Source organism: Electrona antarctica (genome assembly GCF_951216825.1).
Source record: "Electrona antarctica genome assembly, chromosome: 11".
Lineage (NCBI taxonomy): Eukaryota > Metazoa > Chordata > Actinopteri > Myctophiformes > Myctophidae > Electrona > Electrona antarctica.
Window position 1 is genome coordinate 8,879,746 of NC_136792.1, and position 24,878 is coordinate 8,904,623.

Here is a 24,878-nt window from a genome sequence, read left to right on the forward strand (position 1 = left end):
GTACCTCTTGGTCCAAAATTCCCTTGGTTTCCTGGAACCCCTGGAAGGCCGCGGACACCTTTAGGCCCTGGATGGCCCCAGAATGATTCTGTTGATCACAATGAAGAGAAAACAATCAACATGTCTGTCTGTCTGTCTGTCTGTCTGTCTGTCTGTCTGTCTGTCTGTCTGTCTGTCTGTCTGTCTGTCTGTCTGTCTGTCTGTCTGTCTGTCTGTCTGTCTGTCTGTCTGTCTGTCTGTCTGTCTGTCTGTCTGTCTGTCACAATCTTTAAGCGGCAGTTGAAACCCATCTTTTTTAACCTAGATTTTAATTAGAATCGTATGGTGTGATTCTACTGAAATTTTCCAATTGTAACTTTGTCACAACTCTATTTGCACGGATTATATTTTTCAGCACTTTGCCGATGTTTTTTCAATCTGTTTTTTTATTAATTCTTGATTCCTGTACTGTACTTTATGTATGAAAAGTGCAGTGGTGGAAAGTAACTAAGTACGTTTACTTAAGTACTGTACTTAAGTAAAATGTTGAGGTATTTGTACTTTACTTGAGTATTTCCAATTTCCAATACTTTTACAATCTAATTTCCAATACTACTACATCTCAGAGCCAAAATGTGTACTTTTACTCCACTACAATTATTTGAAAACTTTAGTTACTTTGGAGATTTTAATTTTGATTAGAAAACATACATTAACCACTTCAACCCTATACATTTCGGCCATTTGAAAATAGCCGATCTACAAGCTCACAATGCGTCGCTCACAATGCGTCGACGCATTGTGAGCGACGCATTGTGAGCTTGTAGATCTGTAGATTTTGTACACATTTTGAACTTGTGAAATGGCACATTCTGCACAATGAGTACTTTTACTTTTAGTACTTTAAGTGCATTTTGATGCCGATACTAAAATGTACTTTTACTCAAGTAAATTTTCAATCCCGTACTTTTACTTGTAACGAAGTATTTCCAAATTGCAGTATTGGTACTTTTACTTAAGTAAAACAATTGAGTACTTTTTCCACCACTGGAAAAGTGCTATATAAACAAAGTTCATCATCATTGCTGTACCTGGTGTTCCACATCGTCCAGGTTACATATCTACTCACCTGGTGTTCCATGTTTTCCAGGTCATCTACCCACCTGGTGTTTCATGTTTTTCAGGTCATCTACCCACCTGGTGTTCCATGTTTTCCAGGTCATCTACCCACCTGGTGTTCCATGTTTTTCAGGTCATCTACCCACCTGGTGTTCCATGTTTTTAGGTCATCTACCCACCTGGTGTTCCATGTTTTCCAGGTCATCTACCCACCTGGTGTTCCATGTCTTTCAGGTCATCTACCCACCTGTGTGTTCCATGTTTTCCAGGTCATCTACCCACCTATTATTCCAGGTTCTCCAAGATCTCCTACAGGTCCCACATCTCCTGGAGGTCCAGTGATGCCTGGCGGTCCAATAATAAATGGACCCGCGTCTCCTCGGTCTCCTTTCGCTCCAGGTAAACCTGATGGCCCAAGTTCACCTGTAGCTCCAGGTATAGGCACTCCTAAACACACATCATATTATTATTAAGTGAACGCAGCTCGTAAATTGCAATAATAACAATTAGAATAAATTACATACTTTTTTTCTGTCCTTTTTTCTTTTTTTAAGTTTAAAAAAAAAAGTTTTCTACTGTGTGTGAGCGGGCGGGTGGTGTCACAGCATGACACACAGACAGACATGTTTTGCTGGGTTACATAGTAAATGGCTCACTATAATTCGCAATTATTATTATTATTATTATTAGTAGCAGTAGCAGTAGCAGTAGCAGTGGTAGCAGTAGTAGTATAATGTTGTTAGAAATCATATGTAAAGGCTGTATTATCACCACAAATATCATTCCAATATATTCCATAATTAATATATTATTATGATTAAGTAGTAAGTTATTCTACATGTGAACTGGACCCCATCTCACTTTTCTCCACTGTGGCCCCTTTTCCACTGTGGCCCCTTTTCCACTGGGGTTGAACCGGTTCAGTTATTTTACCCCGCCTAATATTCAACCAATTCAGAGCAGTGATGTTTTCGTCGACTAAAACGAAGACGAAAAATGTTCCTCGACTACCTTTTTCCACTGACAAAAAATAAATGGAAACTAGATGAAAACTAAGCTATGATGACTAAAACTACGACTAAAGCTTGTAGATCGTAGTGTAAGTGTAAAAACAGTCATTACGACGGCATCGACATTTTAGTCGACTAAATCAACTGTAGATTTAGTCAACTAAAATCTTATGATATTTAGTCGACTAAAACTAGACTAACACTAAAACGTTCCATGTGACTAAAATGTGACTAAAACTAAATGAAAACTATTCAAGAGAATATGACAAAAACTAAGTTTTCTGCCAAAAACAACACTGGTTCAGAGTGCTTCCAGTGGTTCAGAACCACAAAAGTTGGTTCGGAACTGGAACCAAAAAATTGCCGCCGGTTCCGTGAAAGCAACCAAGTTCCAAGAATCTAGAACGCAACCAAGTTCTACAACCATATAGTTATTTTGGTGGAAAAGGGGCCTGTATGATGCACAGTATTTAAATGTACTTCAGCGAAATGATTAAATTATATCCGAAATCAAGTCTTAGTTCCATTGCTTTACATGTATAGGGTTAACCCTAACATACATACATGAGAGGATGACCTAACACAACACTGTGAAGCCCTGGTGAAGGACCTTGGCCAAAACACGTAGCCGTTACGTTTATTGGTGTGTGCCAAATAAAATATGTGAATGTGAGTATTTTGTCCTCTACTGACTTGAAGTTTGGGGTATGCTACCTTTTGAGTATTTTTACATTATATTATTATTATTATATATATATATATATATATATATTTTTTTTTAAACTCAGTTTTACACGCACGCACACACACACACACGCACGCACGCACGCACGCACGCACGCACGCACGCACGCACGCACACACACTACTACTACTACTACTACTACTACAGCACTATGTACAGTACGTCTCTCTGAGAGATACAGCAAAAGACAGCAAGAGAGAAGTTATCTTTGTGTTTACCTGGCTCGCCCTTCATCCCAGGAAACCCAATGACCCCTGGATGTGAAAAAGAAGACTATTTACTATGATAGGTAATATTACATCAACATAATATGACATACTGTATACAGTACATCATCACAAAGTATCTGAACCCAAACATACATCGTAAAACCACTCAAAACATAACTTTTCATTTTATAATAATTCACACTTTGGTACAGTTTAAATACATATACGGTCTATAGTACATCACTGTTCCATGACAAGTTGTAAGATTACATTAATATGCATTAATATGCAAGTGTGCTCTGGAGGGAGTTTTTCACCTGTACCACTCATTAATAACATCAGATTTTAAGGTAAGAAAATGGTTAATCCGGAATTCTCCTTTAACAGTATTTTCTATTTCCTCTCGAGTTAATTTGACAGCTTCTGTTCTTGGTGGTGTGTTTGAGGTGCTGGATATTTGTTGTTGAGAACTCTTTACTTCCCGCTAGGGATGTCCCGATACACCTTTTTCATTCTCGATCCGATTCCGAACAATTTCTGTGTTAGCCGATTGCAAAACCGAATACCGATACCAGTGTTGTGATCTCGTGTTGTGTTTATTGCTATCTAGCTATATATCTCATGTTGTGTTTATAGCAGACTCCTCACTCAAATGTGCACTTGCAGTTTGGGCAACTCCAAAGCAAACTCAACATGCCCCAACATTTTATTTACCTGCCATAGTGTCAACCCCTATACCCCTGTGTCGGATCGGTGGTTAGACTGGCATATTCGCCGATACCGATATGACAAATAACGGCCGATACTGATACTTTTCCAATACCGATAGAGCAGGGGTGCCCAAAAGGTAGATCGCGATCTACCAGTAGATCACAAAGGCTGTGCAGGTAGATCAATGGAGTTTCTAGGTGAAAGTGCTTTTTTGACGTGCCAATATCTGCCATTGAGCCCCATTGTGAATTTCTCAAATTTGAAAGAACTATATTTCTAAAACTATGAAACATTTCAAAGATTTATTTTCAGGCAAACATGTCCACCGTAAGATGAACCTAAATAGGTTTGAATGGGGTTTCTAGGTGTAAGTATGTAGGACTAGTAGCATGGAATTGGCAAAGTTTGTCCAATTCCATTGAGAATGCATTGGGCGTTTAAGTTAAATACGGGGGGGGGACATATTTTGACAGCAGAAACTGCCTGTCATAATTTCTCCCTACTCCAAAGCCCCCCCCCAGGTACATTATATATTTAAACTATTTTCAGCAATGGTACACTTATTTTTTCAGTGGGTAGATCTTGTTGAGCTGGTCATTTTGAAAGTAGATCTCACGTCATAAATGTGTGGGCACCCCTGCGATAGAGTATCGGGACATCTCTACTTCCTGCACCATAGATATATATAAACACTAGATGGCTCAAGGCGGAGTTTCTGACGTCGTTCACCCGGCGGCCATCTTGCTTCGGGGCTACAGTACAGTATGTTCAATGGCAGCTCAAACAGAAACAGTCATAACTCGCTCAAATCTTGACGGATTTACAAACGGGTTGGTTTATTACAAACGTTGTCAACGTGGCTATGATTCAGGACGCTTATCTGCTTAATTTATGTTTTTTATATGAACGTCGTATAAAATCATATACGTATGCGGACGTCTCTGACGTTTATAACAAACCAAACCGTTTGAAAATCGGTTGAAAATTGAGCAAGTTATGGTCATTTAAGAGTACATGCCCCATTGACACAATGTTATGTGTCCCGAGGTAAGATGGCCGCCACGTAACGACGTCGCTCTCCATTGGCCAACAGCGCGGGTGAGCTATCTAGAGTTTATATATATCTATGTCCTGCACAACGCCATCAGTTTGCGCTATAGCTACACGTATATAACATCTCTGAGCCTTTTCTTCCATGGCACTGTGTGAACATTTCCAGTACGCTGTTGTGCTGAACGCAGCACAGCGCTCTTTAACCCATTTTGGACTGAGGTCGATTAAAAAAAAGGCTTCTAAATCCTAACATTTTTCTGAAAAACCTATGTTTCTATGTCAGTGGTGCTCAACCTTTTTCATGTCAAGGACCCCCAGAATTCTCTCTATTGGGCCACGGACCCCCATCTGAAAATATGTAGTTCCAGGCACCCCCCCAGAAGCAAATATTTTATTTAAAAATGTTCACTCTGAAATATATATTCAATGATTTGCGCCACATTTTAACGATTTTTCAAAAATAGCAGACCTACAAGCTCGTAGCGTGCCACTCGGTGGCGCGCTATGAGCTTGTAGATCTGCTATTTTTCAATAGCTAAATTATAACATAATGTTTAAAACACCAAAAGGGGTTCCCACCCAAAATGGGTTAAGGTAATGAAAAGAGATAATTGTATTGGTCATGGTTGAATCCACCTGCAACACTCCAATGATAATGTATTCAATCTAATCCAACCACCTCACCACTTCCCTGCGGTATATTACTCTGACCTTATACATTGCAAAAGTCCATCGCCATACCCCATTTTCCTCATTGTTGAGTGCACTTCAACGTCAATTCCGTTTCTCCTGAATATAGGTCCCTGAATGTCAAGTCATTAAAGGGGCATTCCACTCATTTTCAACATTTTACTATGTCATTAATATACCTTAGAGCTGTTGTGTGGAAATAATAAAAAGTCCCCCCATGCTGTGTTTCCTAGAACTGGAGGTCTGAAAAAAATCATTAACATGGTGAAACACATCTTGATGACATCATCAAGATGTGTTTCACCATGTTAATGATTCTTTTCATACTTTTCATACTAGGAAACACAGAATGGGGGGACTTTTTTATTATTTCCACACAACAGCTCTAAGATATGTTAATGACATGGTAAAATGTTGAAAATGAGTGGAATGCCCCTTTAATAATGTAATTCTATTTTGACATTACAAGAGTATCAACTAAATCCATTGAAACGCTTGTTAGCATGGCATGTAAATATCACAAGCTGATAAGCTCTTTCTACCTTGGTATTGATGGATAAATGGCTATTATTTTGCATATTTTTTTATTTCCTCAGGTGAAAATAAAACATGGTTTTGATTGATTGATTGATAATTTTATTAGACAATAAAATGCAAACAGTACAGGGCACTGTCAAGCACAGGATTGGTCCAAAATGACAGGAGCCAAAGAAAGACCTTGCGGTCTTGTTTCCATTGTTTCCACTTTGTCCCTTTGTACAAAGCACCATGGTAGACAACACCATGGTAGACACCAAGCTAGACAAACTAGCTTTTCAATTATTGACTTGCATCCCTTGTCATTTAAAATGTACAATTTAGGCGTTTGATGAGGCATTTAGCATTGTTTTAATACCCAGGTTTTACAGGTATTAGTACCAGTATTTTAACAGTGCATTTAACAGTGCATTTAAAAGAACAAATATTTAGGGCAATATCAGATTAGAGGCTTTTCTTATTAAATATGTACATCATAAAGACCACATGTATCTGGTATTAAAGCAGAGGTTGATGGTTGTGACTCATTCAAAAATATGTTTTCTTCAGGCTTTCTTCCTTATAATGTGTAATATATGTGTAGATAAAATACCTAATACGATACTTATAACAAACAAACATCTAAACGGTGTGTGAAGTGTTTACCTGGCTTTCCCAGGTATCCGGAGGGTCCATGGGGTCCAGGTACACCTTGTTGACCTTTCACTGGGTTTTTAACCCTAATCAACTGTGGGTAAAACATGTTTCTTTTTTAGTACAGGGCAGAATGTTGAGCATGCTCTTTCACAGCAATGCCATGTTTCAGAACCACACAAGTTACCCAAAAACACACGAATTACATTACATAAAAATCAATAGTTTGGTTAAAACAGTCCCTGCTCTTGACAAGATTTAAACTATTTTAGACAGACAACTGTTTCTTAAACGTTGCTTAACCACCACCATATACAGTAGATTATAGAACATCGTTAGAGGAACAAATCCACAGGAGGGACCGTCATTGAAACGGCATGCCCTGCTAAATCACAGCACTTTCATGATGTTTCAATCTTAGTAGATTTTCCATTGAGAATATGATTGCTACGTGGTGGCCACCCTGTCACATTCAACAATCACTGCCCTCCTTTTATATGTCTAGAAACCTGTAATGCATCATGAACTGAATGGATGGATGTCTGTGTCTGGCCCCTTCTTTCTCTAAATTAATCAACAATAGTATTATCATCATATTTCTCACCTCTCCAGGTTCTCCATTAAGACCATGGTCACCTTTCTCCCCCTGTGCGCACACACACGCACACGCACGCACACACACACACACACACACACACACACACACACACACACACACACACACACACACACACACACACACACACCAAAAAATGACATTGGGACATTCATGCTAAAGTGCATTATTGTATGTGTATACAGTATAGGTAGGTAGAAGCCAGTTAAAAGTGCATTTTTTTTCTTTTTCTTTAATACATTTTTATTTCAATTTTAGATGAAAGGCACAGGTTCAAGTTCTTTGCCAACTACAATCAGTGGCTTGCCCCTTGCCTCATTTAAAAAAATCCTACACCCAAACCCCAGCACCAATCACCATTGACAAAAAAAGAGACAAATATAGTAATAATTATAACAATTAAATACAACATAAATTGTAAATAATAAGAATAAAATAATCCCTCCCAACCCACCCCGTTTAAAGTGCATTTCTATTTACACAACCAAAGTTGGTGAAAATTCACAAACCTTTGCTCCCTTGATTCCTTCCGGGCCCAGATCACCACGGTCGCCCGTTTCACCCTGAAACACAGACCAGGCCGACAGAATTTCTTCACTTTCGGGTGAAGAAAAAGTGTGTCTGACTTTTGATGCGTCTAGTGTGTTGGTGTATATAGTGTCCAGTGTTGTAGCTGTCACTTCTCACTCTCAACCTTGGCCACTGGCTAGCAGAATGATGCGTCTAGTGTGTTGGTGTATAGTGTCCAGTGTTCTAGCTGTCACTTCTCACTCTCAACCTTCGCCACTGGCTAGCAGAATGATGCGTCTAGTGTGTTGGTGTATAGTGTCCAGTGTTGTAGCTGTCACTTCTCACTCTCAACCTTGGCCACTGGCTAGCAGAATGATGCGTCTAGTGTGTTGGTGTATAGTGTCCAGTGTTGTAGCTGTCACTTCTCACTCTCAACCTTCGCCACTGGCTAGCAGAATGATGCGTCTAGTGTGTTGGTGTATAGTGTCCAGTGTTGTAGCTGTCACTTCTCACTCTCAACCTTGGCCACTGGCTAGCAGAATGATGCGTCTAGTGTGTTGGTGTATAGTGTCCAGTGTTGTAGCTGTCACTTCTCACTCTCAACCTTGGCCACTGGCTAGCAGAATGATGCGTCTAGTGTGTTGGTGCATAGTGTCCAGTGTTGTAGCTGTCACTTCTCACTCTCAACCTTGGCCACTGGCTAGCAGAATGATGCGTCTAGTGTGTTGGTGCATAGTGTCCAGTGTTGTAGCTGTCACTTCTCACTCTCAACCTTGGCCACTGGCTAGCAGAATGATGCGTCTAGTGTGTTGGTGTATAGTGTCCAGTGTTGTAGCTGTCACTTCTCACTCTCAACCTTGGCCACTGGCTAGCAGAATGATGCGTCTAGTGTGTTGGTGTATAGTGTCCAGTGTTGTAGCTGTCACTTCTCACTCTCAACCTTCGCCACTGGCTAGCAGAATGCCAACGGGAGAGCTGAGTGCGTTATGGTCTCTCCCTGCCTGCAGCCTCACTAACAGCAAGGTCTAATATGTAGTGAAGTGCTTTCTTTCACCAGTGTTATTTTTGCCAGCAGATTTTGATTTTAGTTTCAGTCATAGTCTCTTTGAATAGTTTTCATTTAGTTTTAGTCACATTTTAGTCACCTGGAATGTTTTAGTGTTAGTCTAGTTTTAGTCGACTAAATATCATAAGATTTTAGTCGACTAAATCTAGTTGATTTAGTCGAACATGTATTTTGGTGGGCCTTGATGCCGTCGTAATGACTGTTTTATTCACTTGCTGAAAATAGCTGATATACAAGCCCACAACGCGTCGCGCTGCGACGCGTTGTGAGCTTGTAGATCGGCTATTTTCAGCATGCAACCAAGTGTAAAATGAACAATACTGGATCTCTTTCCCACTAGTCCCTTCCTAACATTTTAGTCTAGTTTTTATGTGTTGACGAAATTGTCAATATATTTAGTCTTAGTTTTAGTCATCATAGCTTAGTTTTCATTTAGTTTCACATGTGGTTTTCGTCAGTGGAAAAAAAGGTAGTCGACGAACATTTTTGTCATAGTTTCAGTCGACAAAATCAACACTGCCTGCCAGCCTGCCTAACAGCAAGGCGTATATGTAGTGAAGTGCCTTCACATTGTGCCACACGGCAACTGGGTACAGCTCTGACCTTGGTTGAACCACAAGGGACTTGGATGAGGTTTGGCACCCAGACATGCGGTACGTGCAGGCCCACTGGTGTGTTGACATACCCTGGCCTGGTGGCCCCCCGAACCAACCCTCAGCTATGGTTTAAAATAGTGCCACTGCCTAGTGGGTTCCTCGGCTAATGGAGTCAACATTAACAACTTTTCCTAAGAGACTCATATAGTTAAACTAGCCTGGGGTCCACCTATGCCTTCTATGGCATAGGCAGCTCCCGGCAGGATCAGCCGGGAGAATCTAGACGCAGCTGTCGCTCTAATTAATTAGAGCGACAGAGAGAGAGAGGAGTGTGTGTACGTGTGTCCGTGTGTGCGTCAATTTAACAAAGGTGCAGACGATCAGAAATCAGCAGAGTGATAGACGTTTGCGCTACTGTATGCCGTATTGAAGTTGACTCGGCCCCAGACTTTTTTTTCTCTCCCTGGAAATAAAAACGTCTGGGTTTCCGAGGCTATATATAGTTAAACTGACTCAAAGAAAAATTATCTAATCAACTAAAAGTACAGTAGATGCACAGTATTCAAAATGCAGCTTTGAATACTGTATTCACATTTCTGTTTATGTAATAGCATGTCCCCTGAGCACAATGGGAGATGTTACAGTAGCTTACCAATGGACCAGAAAATCCGGGGACGCCGCCTTTCCCTTGTTTACCCTGAAATAACATCAACAACAACATCATCAATAACACCACAAGTACAGTAACAAGTTAACAACACAATGAGCAGTATGTGTTGGGCAACTTACTTTACTATAGTTTCTGCTCTCAAAAAGAAATTAGGTACAAAGGAAAGTACATTTTCTGTTTTAACATTGCTTCCCCAAGTGATTAAACAAAAAAACCATTAACCCTCCCCTAAAAATAACATGACATTTACTTCAATAAAATGATGCCTAAAACTCTAATCTTCTCAGTAGAAGTAGAATTTTATCGGAGAAAACCGCAATAATCTTCCGCAAAAATTCGCGGAAGATTATTGTCCGCTGTGAGATTCAATCTCGCGGACCATGGAGTCTTGTAGTCCAATGCTTAACACAGTACGCTATCCAGGCTAACGAAAAAATAGGGTTTGTGGAAGTTACTTGAATGTAACACCAATCATACGCAGTGTTCATAATGAATTCAAAGCAATAATACTTTTTTTCAAAGATTTATTTTGTGTGTGTTACCAGTGGTCCAGGGGCTCCTATTTCTCCCTTGTGTCCTTTGATGCCCGCTCGCCCTGGGAGACCCTGGAATAAACAATATTCAAGATAATGGTAAGCAAATAGTTGAACACTAGTCCAGTAGCTACTGTAGTAATGGTAAGCAAATAGTTGAACACTAGTCCAGTAGCTACTGTAGTAATGGTAAGCAAATAGTTGAACACTAGTCCAGTAGCTACTGTAGTAATGGTAAGCAAATAGTTGAACACTAGTCCAGTAGCTACTGTAGTAATGGTAAGCAAATAGTTGAACACTAGTCCAGTAGCTACTGTAGTAATGGTAAGCAAATAGTTGAACACTAGTCGCTAGTAGCCAGTAGCTAGTAAGTAGTCCAGTAACTAGTGCAGCAATTAGTCTGATAACTGTCTAATAACCAATAATTAGACCAGTAACTAGTCCACTAAGTAGTGCAATCATAAAGATTGCACTACTTAGTCCAATAACTACTTCAATAAATAGTCCACTAGTGTTATAACTAGTGTGGTAACCAGTGCAAATTAGTCTAGCAATTAGTTCAACAACTAGTCTGATAACAATTAAAATAATTAGTCCAGTAACTTTAGTGCAGTGGATATTGAAATGACCTATTCCAGTAACTAGTGCAATACATGTACACTACAGTACAGTATGTACAGTAACACAATTAGTCCTAGTGCAATAACTAGACCAATGAGTAGTCTAATAACTGTGTGTGTGTACTAGTACAGTATGTGTACTGGATAACAAAGTATTGTACCACAGTACATATTTAGTTGATCTTTCAAAATCATTGATGTTGCCTTTGAGGCAATTTCAGAACACCACCTTAATCTTAATTGTGACTTTAATCTCTCTTGAATAGAGTCAATTGCCTTTATTTTTTAATAGCATTGATGTTTTTGATCTGTCTTTCTCTGCTTGAAAAGCACGTTGCAACTACAATAACTGTATATAATTTATAATGTTCTGAGGAATTTGATTTGGGATCAATACAGTACAAAAAAGAAATCTGTTTGTGCAAGAGAGTTTATCTATAAAGAGTTTATGTATAATTTGTGTCTGTCTGTAATACATTCTGTCCAAGACAGCCTTTGTCTCCAATGTCTCCAGGTTCTCCCTGAAAAAAAAAACACAAAATGCCAACATATCAATTTCAGTCAGATAACTCACAAATAGATTGAACAAATATTTATTATAGAATGATAAAAAAATAAAATATAATATTTTATCTTGGTGTTCGGCTCTGCTATATTTTTCTCCCTGCAGCTCTCGGCACAATTATACAACCATCATCGGGATTAATTAATAACATGCCAGGATATCGCCACGTTCAACCATTATTTTGAAGATCCAAAACACCGCGACCGGATGTTGTGTCAGCTTAAAGGTGCAGTGCAACGGAAATGGGGGACTTTTATTTTGAAGTTTCAAACGGTTTCAAGTTGAAACACCGCTGAAGTTTCTGAACCAATCAGAGCGTCGCATCCCTTCAGGCGATGGGACGGTAGCTAGGGACGGTATGCTATACGCAGCAGCGCATGCTGTGTGTTTGTTTACAAATCAGATAGACGGCCAGCTGTACCAGTTTACTGTTATGTGGCTTATTTCTACCCTATAATGTTTTCAGATACATATTTTAGCGTGATGATTAAGTTGAAACCGAGTAATACACTGTCTGGATGTTATCTTGAATGGGAATAAAAACGGAGGATTTCTGTAATCAATAGCAGCTGTGCTGCACTGATGCGCACATATGGGGAATTAAACGGGTGAGCTTCATTTTTATTGGCTTTTATCGATGTGGGCCTCGACACGTCATCACGCAGCACGTTTTCGTTTTCAGGAAGTAATACAAAATATATTTTGATATAAAAACACATAGAAATGAGAATTTGCCCATTTCTTTGGCATCAATTGTTAGGTATGCCCATATGATGACCACGGATATGGTCTAAAAGTGTGACTACACCTTTAATGGTGTGTGTGTGTTGTCGGATCGATTGTTATTGTTTCACAAGCCGATGAGAAGCATAGGCCGGCACCATTACTGCGACCGCCAAGGCTCTGTGCAATAAGCGCGTACGCAACCAAGATGGCGCAGTCCAGTGTCTAAGCTAACAACAGATAGCCATCCGAAGCTAATGTGAGTAGCCTTTCCACTAACACACAACACACAAACACATTTATACAACTGAAACGTAGGCTACGTATTTTGGCAGCGTCGCTTCCCGACAAATAACGCAGGCTACGTTTTTTGGCGGGGAAACGGTTAAGAGCAGGGAGATAGATAGGATATACAATAACAACCCCCCCCCCCCCTCATGGGGAACAGGAATAGCAGAGCCCTCCGGTGGTGCTGGGGTGGCGGTGGGAGCAAGCAGTGCATAACGACACCAGGAACGCAGGAAATATGCAGTCTTAGGCCTGACTCACACCTTCGCAACAGATTGATGTATGCTTGTTGTATGAGACTTATTGACCGATGCAAGCTCACAATGCATTTCCAATGGGAGTCACATGGTTTGACACAACATTTGTGTTGTATGAGGGGGTGGGGGGCAGTCGAAACACAGCCGAAAGCCGTACAACACAAATGTTGTGTCAAACCACGTGACTTCCATTGGAAATGCATTGGGGCCTTTCATACATCATACATCTAGCATGCATCAATGTTGTATGCTAGATGCGAAGGTGTGAGTCGGGCCTTAGGGGAATAGGTGAGCTTAAATACCCTGCCCAATTTACAGGGCAGGATGATTGCCTATAGTCAGCGTACGACATGTGGGTCTGCAGAACACTGAATACATCCCTCGAGTATATCTGACTGAACGAACTCCGCAAGCTACAGTACGTATCATTTGTTGAAAAACATAATACAGACAGATATAGACAGGTATACCTTCAGTTCTGTAGGACCTTTGGCGTAGAGCTTGATGCCTTTCTGACCAGGGAAACCAGAGGGACCACGTTCACCCTGGCAACAACAAAACAGTCAAATGTAAAACTGTGTTCACATTAGGGACAGAATTTATTGGTCAAATGCACTTCTAACTGTACATGATATCAGGAGAACCAAACCGGGGATCAAACCAGGGACTTCTGAATTCTTACTACAAGTAGTTGTTGACAGTGAATTTTGATTTAGTTTAGTCATAGTCTTTTGAATAAATTGTCATTGTCAACAAAATCAACACTAACTACAACCACTCTACCTCCTCAGCTATCGTCACCCCAGAATATAATAGAACAGAACAGAACAGAACAGAACAGAACAGAACAGAACAGAACAGAACAGAACAGAACAGAACAGAACAGAACAGAACCTTTTGTCCTCTGGGTCCTGGGATTACTGGACTGGATCCTTCCTGCCCCTGAGGGAGACACACAACGCCCAGTATACACACATAAGGACACAGATCACACAGAGCCCTGCTGCAACACCACCCACATATCAAAAACACTTGGAACTTAATACCGGAAAACAAAGTTTAGTCAGACAACTCTTTGGATTGAAAATATATATAATAATTGAAATAATAATCATAATCATAACATTTATTGAGCATGAATATCTATAAGTATACGTATATTAGACTGTATTATACATTGGCATCAAGACTGTCTTAATGAACTAATTCCCTGTAAGCATGGACAACAATTATAATAAATAAATGATCTGCCAAATAGATATCAACAGGGGATGAAAATAATAGCAAAACCCCCTCTAAGCCCATTCTGGGCGGGAAACCCTTTTGGTGTTTTAAGGATTATGTTATAGTTTAGCTATTGAAAAATAGCAGATCTACAAGCTCATAGCGCGGCACCGAGTGTCGCGCTATGAGCTTGTAGGTCTGCTATTTTTTTTAAATCGTGACAATGTGGCGCAAATTTGGAATATATTCTTTCAGAGCGAACGTTTTTAACGCGTATCTTTGCTTCTGGGTGGTCACTGGAACAACATATGTCTAGCCATATGTTCAGATGGGGGGTCGGCGGCCAATTACAGTACATATATTTTTGGGGCTCCTTGACATGAAAATGTTTGAGAACGACATACATAAACATAGGTTTTTCAGAAACCTGTCAGGATTTAGAAGACATTTTGTAGAATCGTTCCCAGGTCTAAATAGGAAAAAGAAAAATAGCAGATCTACAAGCTCGTAGCGTAGCGCGGCACTCGGTGCCGCGCTACGAGCTACGAGCTTGTAGATCTGCTATTTTTCCCACAGGTGGCGGTGGAAGCGCAATTAAAACACAATCACAAAGCAGCGACAGCAGCTGTGACTGACCTTTTCTCCTGGCAACCCTGGAAACCCTTCAGTTCCCTGGAAAACACAAACCTTTATCAATGACTGTGTGATACGTTGCGTATAGTTGATAGCATACAGTATCAATACACAACCAATGACCGTGTGATACGTTGCGTATAGTTGATAGCATATACAGTATCAATACACACACTGTAGCAACTGTAAAATGTATTTCTAAATCATGGGGAAGTAGTCCCCATGCTGATAATTAGAAGCACATGGTGTTAAAATAATACTACAGATGTTATGGCTACAACATTGAATGAATGAAAGAAAACCATGGAAGCTAAAATTACAAGTAGTAAGAAGTAAGAAGTCAACTAAATGTAAAAGGATCATCCTGAAAACAAGGTGAAAGTGAACAAATACTAAAATAAAATAATCAGGAGTATGTGTTCTTGCAACTACGTGGGGCGACTGTGGCTCAAGAGGTAGAGCAGGTTGTCCAATGATCCATGGGTCGGTGGTTCGAATCCCGGCTCCTCCTGTCTACATGTCGAAGTGTCCTTGGGCAAGACACTGAACCCCAAATTGCTCCCGATGTGCTGGTTGGTACCTTGCATGGCTTCCGCTGCAATCGGTGTATGAATGTGTGTGCGAATGGGTGAATGTAATGCACAATCTATGTAAAGCGCCTTGGATAAAGGCGCTATATAAATGCACCATTTACCATTTACGTCTTAATTACTTTGTTATGTTGTAGTATCCTGTATAAACAGGATAATGCACTCTGACTCAGAGAGTCAGAGCATTGTCCCTTAATACAGATTTGCGTGTTATGTATTTTCCATAGAAACCTGCAAAAAGATGATCAACTAGAAAAGTGCACTCATCAAAAAAAAACGCAGATCTCCGCCAGGCTGGGTTGCCTACCCAGGGCCCGCAAATTTGGAAGGCAGTCATAGCCAATTGTAAAGGTATCTATCTGCTAAATCTGAATGAGAGATTTGGATTCTGAATCCAGAGAGCCCCAAACGTTCATTGTTCCCGGGCAGATCAAGAATAATTAAGAATAATAAGAATCCTCATCATCATCATACAGGCCGTCCTGGGGAGCCTAGTTGACCCTCAAGTCCAAGTCCACCGGGAAGTCCAAACTCTCCCTGGAAAATAGATAGCCAGTTAGAAAACACTCCATATCATCCAATGAGAAAACACTGTCCAGTGCAATGGGCTCTCTGCACACACGCCATTTTGGCATAGTTATAAAGGATAGAGGGCGGTACAAATTGAACCAAATGGCCCTGTAAACGTCCCCATTTGGTTCCATTTGTACACGCTCATAGTTATGGGGGTCCTTGAAATGACAAAAGTTTGACAACCACTGTACACTAAATGGAACAGAGCCTTAAGGTGGTTGCACACCGGCCGCGTTTTTCGGAAAACCGATGGAGAAACGCCAATAGAAAATCCGAATTCGCATCCGATTCGCGCCCGGTGTGTGGAGACCTTTAATTTGTATCATCTGCGGAGGAAGTAGGGAAGGGGCCCGGAAGTAGGCAGAGTTCTTCTGTGTGCACAGAGCCCATTGAATATGTGAGTTTTATCTCATATCAGACCTGCTCTCCATCTCTCCCTGGGGGACCTGGCTGTCCTTTGATTGGTGGCAGTAACGGAAAGTAGAAGGAATCTCCCTGGAAACATGACAATAGTAAATGCTTTTTTTCCCTGTTCTCTTTAAGTTTAACAAATTGCAAAGGGGCAATACTCAACCCTAGTATCAAAACACTGACCCATATTGACCCAGTATGAATGGAGCCAAAGCCTCTTTTCACAAGAGTCTGTTGGTTTCACCAACTGCTATTCGCACGCACGCACGCACGCACGCACGCACGCACGCACGCACGCACGCGCACACGCGCGCGCACACACACACACACACACACACAAATACAGAATTGAGACACATACCGTAGGACCTCGAAAACCTGGAATACCCTAGAAGATGATTTAAAAAAAAGGATTAGCTTAACTATTCACTTTTAGCTTAGCTTCAGGCTGCCAATTAGCATCAAACTATTACTTTAGTTTTAGATTCCTAGATCTAGCTCAAGATTTTAAAAGCTTTAGCTATAGAGCGTCACAGTCCCCTCGAGAGACACGGAAATACAAATAAAATAAAAATAATCCCATTTATTTATTTGAACACTTTATAGTTACTAGTTACAAGTACTTTGTAGATTTGGATTATAATTACAAAACATTAACCACATCAGCCCTATATAATGTACATTTCGGCCATTTGAAAATAGCAGATCTACAAGCTCACGCTAGATCTGCAATTTTCAAAAGATGTTTACACATTTGAAAACTTAAAATGGGACATACTGCATAATGAGTACTTTAACTTTTGGTATTTTAAGTACATTTTGATGTAAATTCTTTTGTACTTTTACTCAAGTACATTTTGAATGCCAAACTTGCAACAGAGTATTTCTATATTGTGCCGTACTGGTACTTTTACTCAAGTAAAAAAAAAAGCGAGTACTTTTTCCACCACTGTGTGCACTGACTGAGCAGTACACAGTACGAGTATGGTCTGGGTTTTCTAGAATTAAGCAATATTACACGAGAATCTGCGTTGCTTTCGGAACTCGCCCTGAGGGCTCGTTCCTGCAGCAGCATCGCAGGCGTGCATTAATGACGTTAAACCACCCCCTCTCGTGTAATATTGCAATTATACGACTTAAAACTAAGAAAATCGCTGAAAAAACATGTTTTTTTTAATGACAGATGTAGTCACTACAACCACAAATGTCCCAAGAAACTAGCTAGCCTAGCCACCGAGTTTGCTGCGCTCTGGGAGAACAGAGCAGCTGAATTCTTTGTTTTGATTTGGTGTGGAGTGGTGCTCATTTGAACCATGGCTAGAATGCTGTTTCAACCAATCAGATTGCTTCCTCGAAACGACCTGTTGTATAATGTGACTTACCGGCAAGCCGACTGGTCCTTGAACCCCACTGAGCCCTGGGTATCCAAGGTCACCCTGAGACAAACAGTGTCGATCAATTAAACAATCCACCCATACAAAATAAAAATAAAGATCTGTCATTTTCATGTGGATTAAATTAACCTACCTTTGTCCCATTGCATCCTGCGACTCCTGGCTTACCCCTGTCCCCTTCACGTCCCGGTATACCCTATGAGGAAAATAATTCATCATCATTTTATTTTGAAGTAGTGCAACCACTTCCTTAAGTGACTACGTATGTGTGTGGGTGGCTGGCTGGCTGGCTGGCTGGCTGGCTGGCTGGGTGGCTGGGTGCGTCTGAGCACGAAAACAGCATGGTTGTTTTTCACCACCTGTGCGCAACCTAACCCACACACAAACACATGCACGGAATCAGGCCGGCACCCTGGGTGCGTTCCTGTGGGTCTGGACCCCCACACGGAGTTGCACCACTTACTTCACACGGGTGTGATTTTTTATTGTGCATGTTGCGTCATACATTACGTTGCGCTTGAGATACGTTGCCTTTCTGAGATCTTCTGTGATATACACTGTCAGAGGTCAGATGTTGACATGTTACAATGTCCAGCAGTTAGCTGGGCGGACCGAAAACGCGTCGTCGGGGGCCCCGGTCTGCCCATCGGCCTCCCGTTCGCCGTTGTTTTTGTTTTGTTTTGTTTAAACCGGGGCCGCCCGCACGCTTGCCCCGGCCCTTCCCGTTTGGCACGCTGACCTATATCAGCCTCCCTTCCTCTCCCTCCCTCTTATATACTGGATACTTTACACGCGCACACACACACACACACACACACACACACACACACACACACACACACACACACACACACACACACACACACAATGGTAATGTTATGTTTTGGTGTGCGTGAGATGTATCATGGATATTATGGGATGTAGTGTATATTGGTACGTCTCAAAACGTTATGGTGAATTGAACATGGTGGACCCTATTGTAAACAAGTGTAATGCTTTATGGTGTCAGTTAACAGTCTTGTATTGGGTTGTACTAGAAATGTACTGTAATTCTCCAAACTGTTAATAAATACTTCAATCAATCAATCAATCAATCAATCAGATTCTCAAAGATTAACTCACCGATTGTCCTGGTGGACCTGAGAAACCTGGTTTCCCTGAGAGACCCTGTTAAAACAAACATCTGTTATGGACAGGTTTAGTAAAAATGACTGACTGATTCACTCAATGACTGGAAGGCTTTTCCGGTTGTCTGTGTGGTTTCTGTAATTTGTGCAGTTTTGTATCCATTTGAATCCATCAGACTGTTTAAAATGGAGGGAAAACATCATCTTCTAGTGAGTGACTGTGACGACATTGACAAAATGATATCACGCAAATTAAACAGTAACATTGAATACAGTTAAATATTATCAAGAACATTTAATACATACTAAATGGTTTATCATAAAGCCAAGTGCAACTGCCTGTTTGTTGTTGCTTTCAATCACAGAGCCATTTCTACTGAAATATTTAGATTTTGTCAGATCTGTGAGGTTAATAATGTTAACAGAACAGCTATATTTTTGCATCTCTCAGCACAGGCTTTGGAGGAGCATTTCAACTCTTCCCAAGTACAGTACTGCAGGTGTATGCATGGCACTCACCATATAGCGTCGCAGTCCCGCCCCCTACCATGGACCAGGAAATGAAACCCAATGCATTTTTCCCATAGACATTTCTTAAAGTATTTATTTAAAGACGGTTACGCCGCGGACAAAGCCAACTCGAGTCGTGACAACTCATGACAACACAAACAATATTTTGGACCAAACAAATAATTACAAAGAAGAAAAACAACAAAAAAAGTGTTGTAACCTGCCGTTTTTTTCTTCTTTCTAATTATTTGTTCGGCCCAAAAAATTGTGTTTGTTGTCATGATTTGTCACGACTCGAGTTGGCTTTGTCCGCGGCGTAAACGTCTTTAAATAAATACTTTCTGAAATGTCTATGAGGAAAATGAACAGAGAATCATTTCCTGGTCCAGGGTAGGGGGCGGGACTGCGACGCTCTATAGCCTATAAGAATGTTAATGATCTTAATAATTCATTTAAAGACGTTGTATGTGCAATGGTGTATTAACTTTTTATTTAGGGTTTCTTCCTGGAGGCCGAACCCTTGACAGTCAAACGGGCCAATGAAATAATGAAATAAATAGTGACCTCATTATATTACAATTTACAATTTACAATTTAGGCATTTAGCAGACGCTCTTAATCCAGAGCGATTTACATTAAGCAAGAACAAAAAGTATGGGAATACATCACATATGTAAAATGCATTTATCGCGAAACATGCGTAAGCTAAGAACGTGACTAGAATATATCTATATAATGCCACTATACATATAAACTATAACTAGAACATATCTATATAATGACACTATACATATAAACTATACATATATGCTATACTATGCTGTACATATATACTATACTATGAAGTGCTATGACTACATACAATGCACTTATTGTGCTGTCTACATGACATGCTATAAGTCTGTTTCAAATGCTATATAAGTCTAAGAAGTGCTGTCTAAGGGGGTAGGGTAAGTGCTATGGGCCATGATGGAGTCTGAAAAGGTGGGTTTTCAGACTACGGCGGAAGATCGGGAGTGATGCTGCAGTTCTGATTGCAACGGGAAGTGCATTCCACAGTTTTGGGGCCAGAAGGGAGAAGAGTTTGGGACGTGTGGAGCGTTGTCCCGGCGTTTTTAGTGAGGGTACTTCCAGCTTCCCTGCGTTGGCTGATCTGAGTGCGCGGGAGGGTTTGTAGGGTTCAATCATGCTGGCAAGATATGGGGGAGCCATACCTTTGGTTGCTTTAAATGCCAACATCAGAGTTTTGTATTCTGTGCGGGCAGCGACCGGGAGCCAGTGCAGGGAGCGGAGCAGGGGGGAGACATGTGAGAATTTTGGCTGGTTGAAGACCAAGCGAGCTGCGGCATTTTGGATCAGTTGGAGAGGCTTCAGTGCACATGCCGGTAGGCCAGTAAGGAGAGAGTTACAATAGTCAAGTTTTGACAGGACTGTTGTCTGGATTAGGAGCTGGGATGATTCCTGGGTGAGGAACGGTCTAATTCGTCGAGTGTGAACCTACAGGATCGAGTGACAGCTGTGATGTGAGTTAGCTATAATACATTGAGAAAATGTCTATTTACCTTGCATTTCTTTTCCCCCACACTTCCCTCTTACTTGACTTTCTAGAATCCGCACTATGGTGGGGATTTCACCATAGTGCGTTCAACTCATTTGGAAACATTGGGCGCAGCAGGGTGTCGATAACTAAAGCTTCAACTTACCCTGGAGCCTTTAAGTCCTGGTACACCGGCATGGCCCTGGTCACCCTATAGGGAGACAAGCACACGTGACATCACACCAAACCACATGACAACAACACAGTACTGAGATAAGATCCAAAATGGAAGCACGCACATCTAAAAAACAAAAAGTTGACGGGTGCTGAACAAAAAATATACATACAGAAAGAAGGTAGGATCAGGAACCAATTCCTGATGAAGACCCGAAACGTTGAATCGTCTAATAAAATACGATGTCTGGGAGCTTAAGAACGGTGTGCGGACATCCTACCTTCTTTCTGTAACAACCTTAGAGTATATATTAATAGAGACGGCACCGGATTTCTCCTCCCATCCACTTGCTTTAAGTTGCTCAAAAGCGCATGAGGCGATTTCACTCCTCCTTCCGGGTAGGAACAGAGTGCATTCTGGGATGGATTTGGCCAAATCGTGAACGCTCTGGCCGTTGACTATCATTGCACGCGTTCACGTATGAAACAGTGTTCACGTGTCATCATGAACGTGCGCAATGATAGTCAACGGACTAGCGCTGGCCCAGTGCTGCAATACCAAATTTCGGCCACTATGTCCATTTCGCCTCAGGGTTTCCTCCAGGTGCCGTCTCTATTAATAATATATACTCTAAGGCAGGGGTTCTCAACCCGTGGGTCGCGACCCCTCGGGGGGGGGTCGCCAAATTATTTTGGGGGGTCCCCAAATAAATTTCAAAACAACAAAAAAAACTTATTTTTTTCTTTTTCTTTTTTAATGCAACTGAATGGCTGGAAAATGGAAATGAAGAGTTTACATAATATGTATGCATGTATGCATGTATACGTGTACTACAGTATGTGTACTATATTATAGTACACATAGTACATGCATACACCTTCCCTAATGATTATATCTGGTTTCAGTATTTATTTATGGTTTAGGTAACAACACATTACTGCACATTTTGTTATATATAATATAATAAAATCACACTTGTGTGCTGTGAACTGAGCGGCGCTCTTATCATCATACATCATCATACATCACACATTCCGTGCTCAGCCAATGAAATCATTTCCGTTTTAAAGCTGGGTATAGGAGGGGCATAACATGAAATGAAATGAAATGAAATGAAATGAAATGAAATAAAATATACCGTGGGTCCAGGGTAACCAGGGTGACCCTCATTTCCTAGAAAACCAGGAAGTCCTGCAGTCCCTGGATATCCTGGGTAGCCCGGTCCACCCTGCAGCAGCCGAGAGAGAGAGAGAGAGAGAGAGAGAGAGAGAGAGAGAGAGAGAGAGAGAGAGAGAGAGAGAGGTTAGGCAGTGGTTTAAACTCACATATTCTACTTCAAAGTATCAATACTGCAATATGGAAATACTCTGTTATAATGTGAGCTTGTAGATCGGCTATTTTCAAATGGTCGAAATCTGTATAGGGTCGAAGTGGTTACTGTATGTTTGGTAATAATAATTCAATTCAAAAATGTTTTCATTTCAATTTTCTGAGATGTAGTGGAGTAAAGGTAAAATTATTGGCAATTGGAAATACTCAAGTGAAGTACAAATACCTCAAAACATTACTTAATCCATTCTGGGCGGGAACCCCTTTTGGTGTTTTAAGCATTGTTATACTTTAGCTATTTTTGAAAAATTGTGAAAATGTGGCGCAAATCTTTGAATATATTCTTTCAGAGCGAGCGTTTTTAAATCAAATCTTAGCTTCTGGGTAGTCACTGGAACAACATATTTTCAGATGGGGGTCCGCAGCCAATTACATATATTTTTTGGGGTCAGGATTTAGAGGGCATTTGTAGAATCGTCCTCAGGTCTAAATGGGTTAAGTACCATGTCTTCTCGTCAAGTAAGATGTAAACATTAAGAACTGTTTTGACGTGAGGGGAGGGGAGGCGGCTATCAGATCAGAACACACGAACATTTTCTAACGACGAATAATAATAATACCACCGTCGATCCAGAGCCATAGAGTAGAAGAGTCAAAGATAGTAGAGAGATGGAAGATGGTGTACTGCAGTGACAGTGTACACACCAGCGTCACTGACAAGCAAACCTACGAACTACAGACTGGCAGCCAAGTATCCTAGCATCCTACTACTACTTACTAGCCTACATGTAGGCAGCAAGATGGGACCCAAATAAACCGAAATACTACCGAACACGTCACTATGCCCTCCCCCTATACAAGCCTGAGCAAACAATTATGGTACAAGGAGAGGTTACAGTATATCGAAAAGATATTCGAAAAGATTCTCAAAAAAAGAAAAGAAATAAAAGTATAAGTACATACATTATATATATATATATAATGCACACAGCAGGAGAATAATACTATTCTTTGTAGTGTTTGTATGTTGTCTGCATGTTGTAAAATGTTTTTTTTTGCTGCAGTACTACCAGTCTGCCACAAGAGGGAAGCACAGACCAGACCAGATAAATACAACCAGACAACACATTAGTAAGAACAGGCACACTAACTCAGGCCAGGACACTCATAAAGTATAACATTCAACATAAATAACCAAGGGTTCTATACAATCTAACAACCTAATGATGGTTATATGCACTCACCCTGTCAACCCAGCTGTTTTCAATCCAGCTATGAGTGTATATTCATGTAAAAAGGACCATGGTTTTACTAGGCTAGACATGAACTACTGCTGATTGTCTAACTGGAAGTAGAGAAAGTACAACATTTTACAGACCAGACAGTGGCCTTGTGGTTAGAGTGTCCGCCCTGAAACTGGGAGGTCGGGGGTTCGATCCCCGGCCGGGTCATACCAAAGACTGCAAAAATGGGACCCAATGCCTCCCTGCTTGGCACTCAAGGGTTGGATTGGGGGGCGGTCTAATCAAATGATTCCTGAGCGTGGCACGGCTGCAGATCACCGCTCCTTGGCTGCGGCTCACCGCTCCAAGAGATGGGTCAAATGCGGAGGACAAATTTCACTGCGGTAACGTGTGTGACAAATAGTACGACTTTGACTTTGACTTTACTCTTTGTGATGTGGAGATAGCGCTGGGAATGATGATATAGGATAGAAAACCTTCATAATAATAAAGGAAAACTAATATGATGGCACGGATGATGTGCAAATTAAGTAGTCGGAGGCGCTGCTGTGGTGAAGTAGCCTAAGATTTAGACTCTTGTACATCTACGTACGAGAGTCTAAATCTTAGGCTAGTGGTGAAGCAAATTCAACTTGTGGTGACCTTTGGTGTGTGTGGTTGTTGACCCCAGCTGGCTGTCCTTGGCTGTAGTTGTCCTTGTAAGCCAAGTTGGAGGAGAACAACAACCCTATCAGGACCTTACCTTACCCCATTTTGGGCGGGAACCCCTTTTGGTGTTAGCATTATGTTATGCTTTAGCTATTGAAAAATAGCAGATCTACAAGCTCATAGCGCGCCACTAGGTCTGCTATTTTTGAAGAACGACTGACATAGAAACATAGCTTTTTCAGAAAACTGTCAGGATGTATAAGACATTTTTAGAATCTGATCTCAGGTCAAAATGGGTTAACTACTGTAGGTGCAACTTCCCATTGACAGCCCATTCATCCAAACAGAAAAGT

General features: G+C 41.0%; 1 protein-coding gene across 1 annotated transcript in view; it reads right to left on the reverse strand.

Moving 5' to 3' along the window:
• col4a3 (collagen, type IV, alpha 3) overlaps window positions 1-24,878 on the reverse strand; it is a 70,465-nt gene that overhangs the window by 29,686 nt on the left and 15,901 nt on the right. Inside the window, exons 4-21 of the mRNA XM_079514869.1 lie at window positions 22,443-22,532; window positions 21,296-21,340; window positions 19,078-19,122; window positions 18,089-18,151; window positions 17,944-17,997; window positions 16,923-16,949; window positions 16,571-16,645; window positions 14,025-14,072; window positions 13,601-13,675; window positions 11,774-11,818; window positions 10,687-10,749; window positions 10,127-10,171; window positions 7,812-7,865; window positions 7,291-7,332; window positions 6,699-6,780; window positions 3,072-3,107; window positions 1,381-1,545; window positions 5-88 (exon numbers count right to left, since the gene is read on the reverse strand). Of these exons, the coding sequence (XP_079370995.1) occupies window positions 5-88; window positions 1,381-1,545; window positions 3,072-3,107; window positions 6,699-6,780; window positions 7,291-7,332; window positions 7,812-7,865; window positions 10,127-10,171; window positions 10,687-10,749; window positions 11,774-11,818; window positions 13,601-13,675; window positions 14,025-14,072; window positions 16,571-16,645; window positions 16,923-16,949; window positions 17,944-17,997; window positions 18,089-18,151; window positions 19,078-19,122; window positions 21,296-21,340; window positions 22,443-22,532 (1,138 nt within the window). The remainder of the gene's footprint in view (window positions 1-4; window positions 89-1,380; window positions 1,546-3,071; window positions 3,108-6,698; window positions 6,781-7,290; window positions 7,333-7,811; window positions 7,866-10,126; window positions 10,172-10,686; window positions 10,750-11,773; window positions 11,819-13,600; window positions 13,676-14,024; window positions 14,073-16,570; window positions 16,646-16,922; window positions 16,950-17,943; window positions 17,998-18,088; window positions 18,152-19,077; window positions 19,123-21,295; window positions 21,341-22,442; window positions 22,533-24,878) is intronic.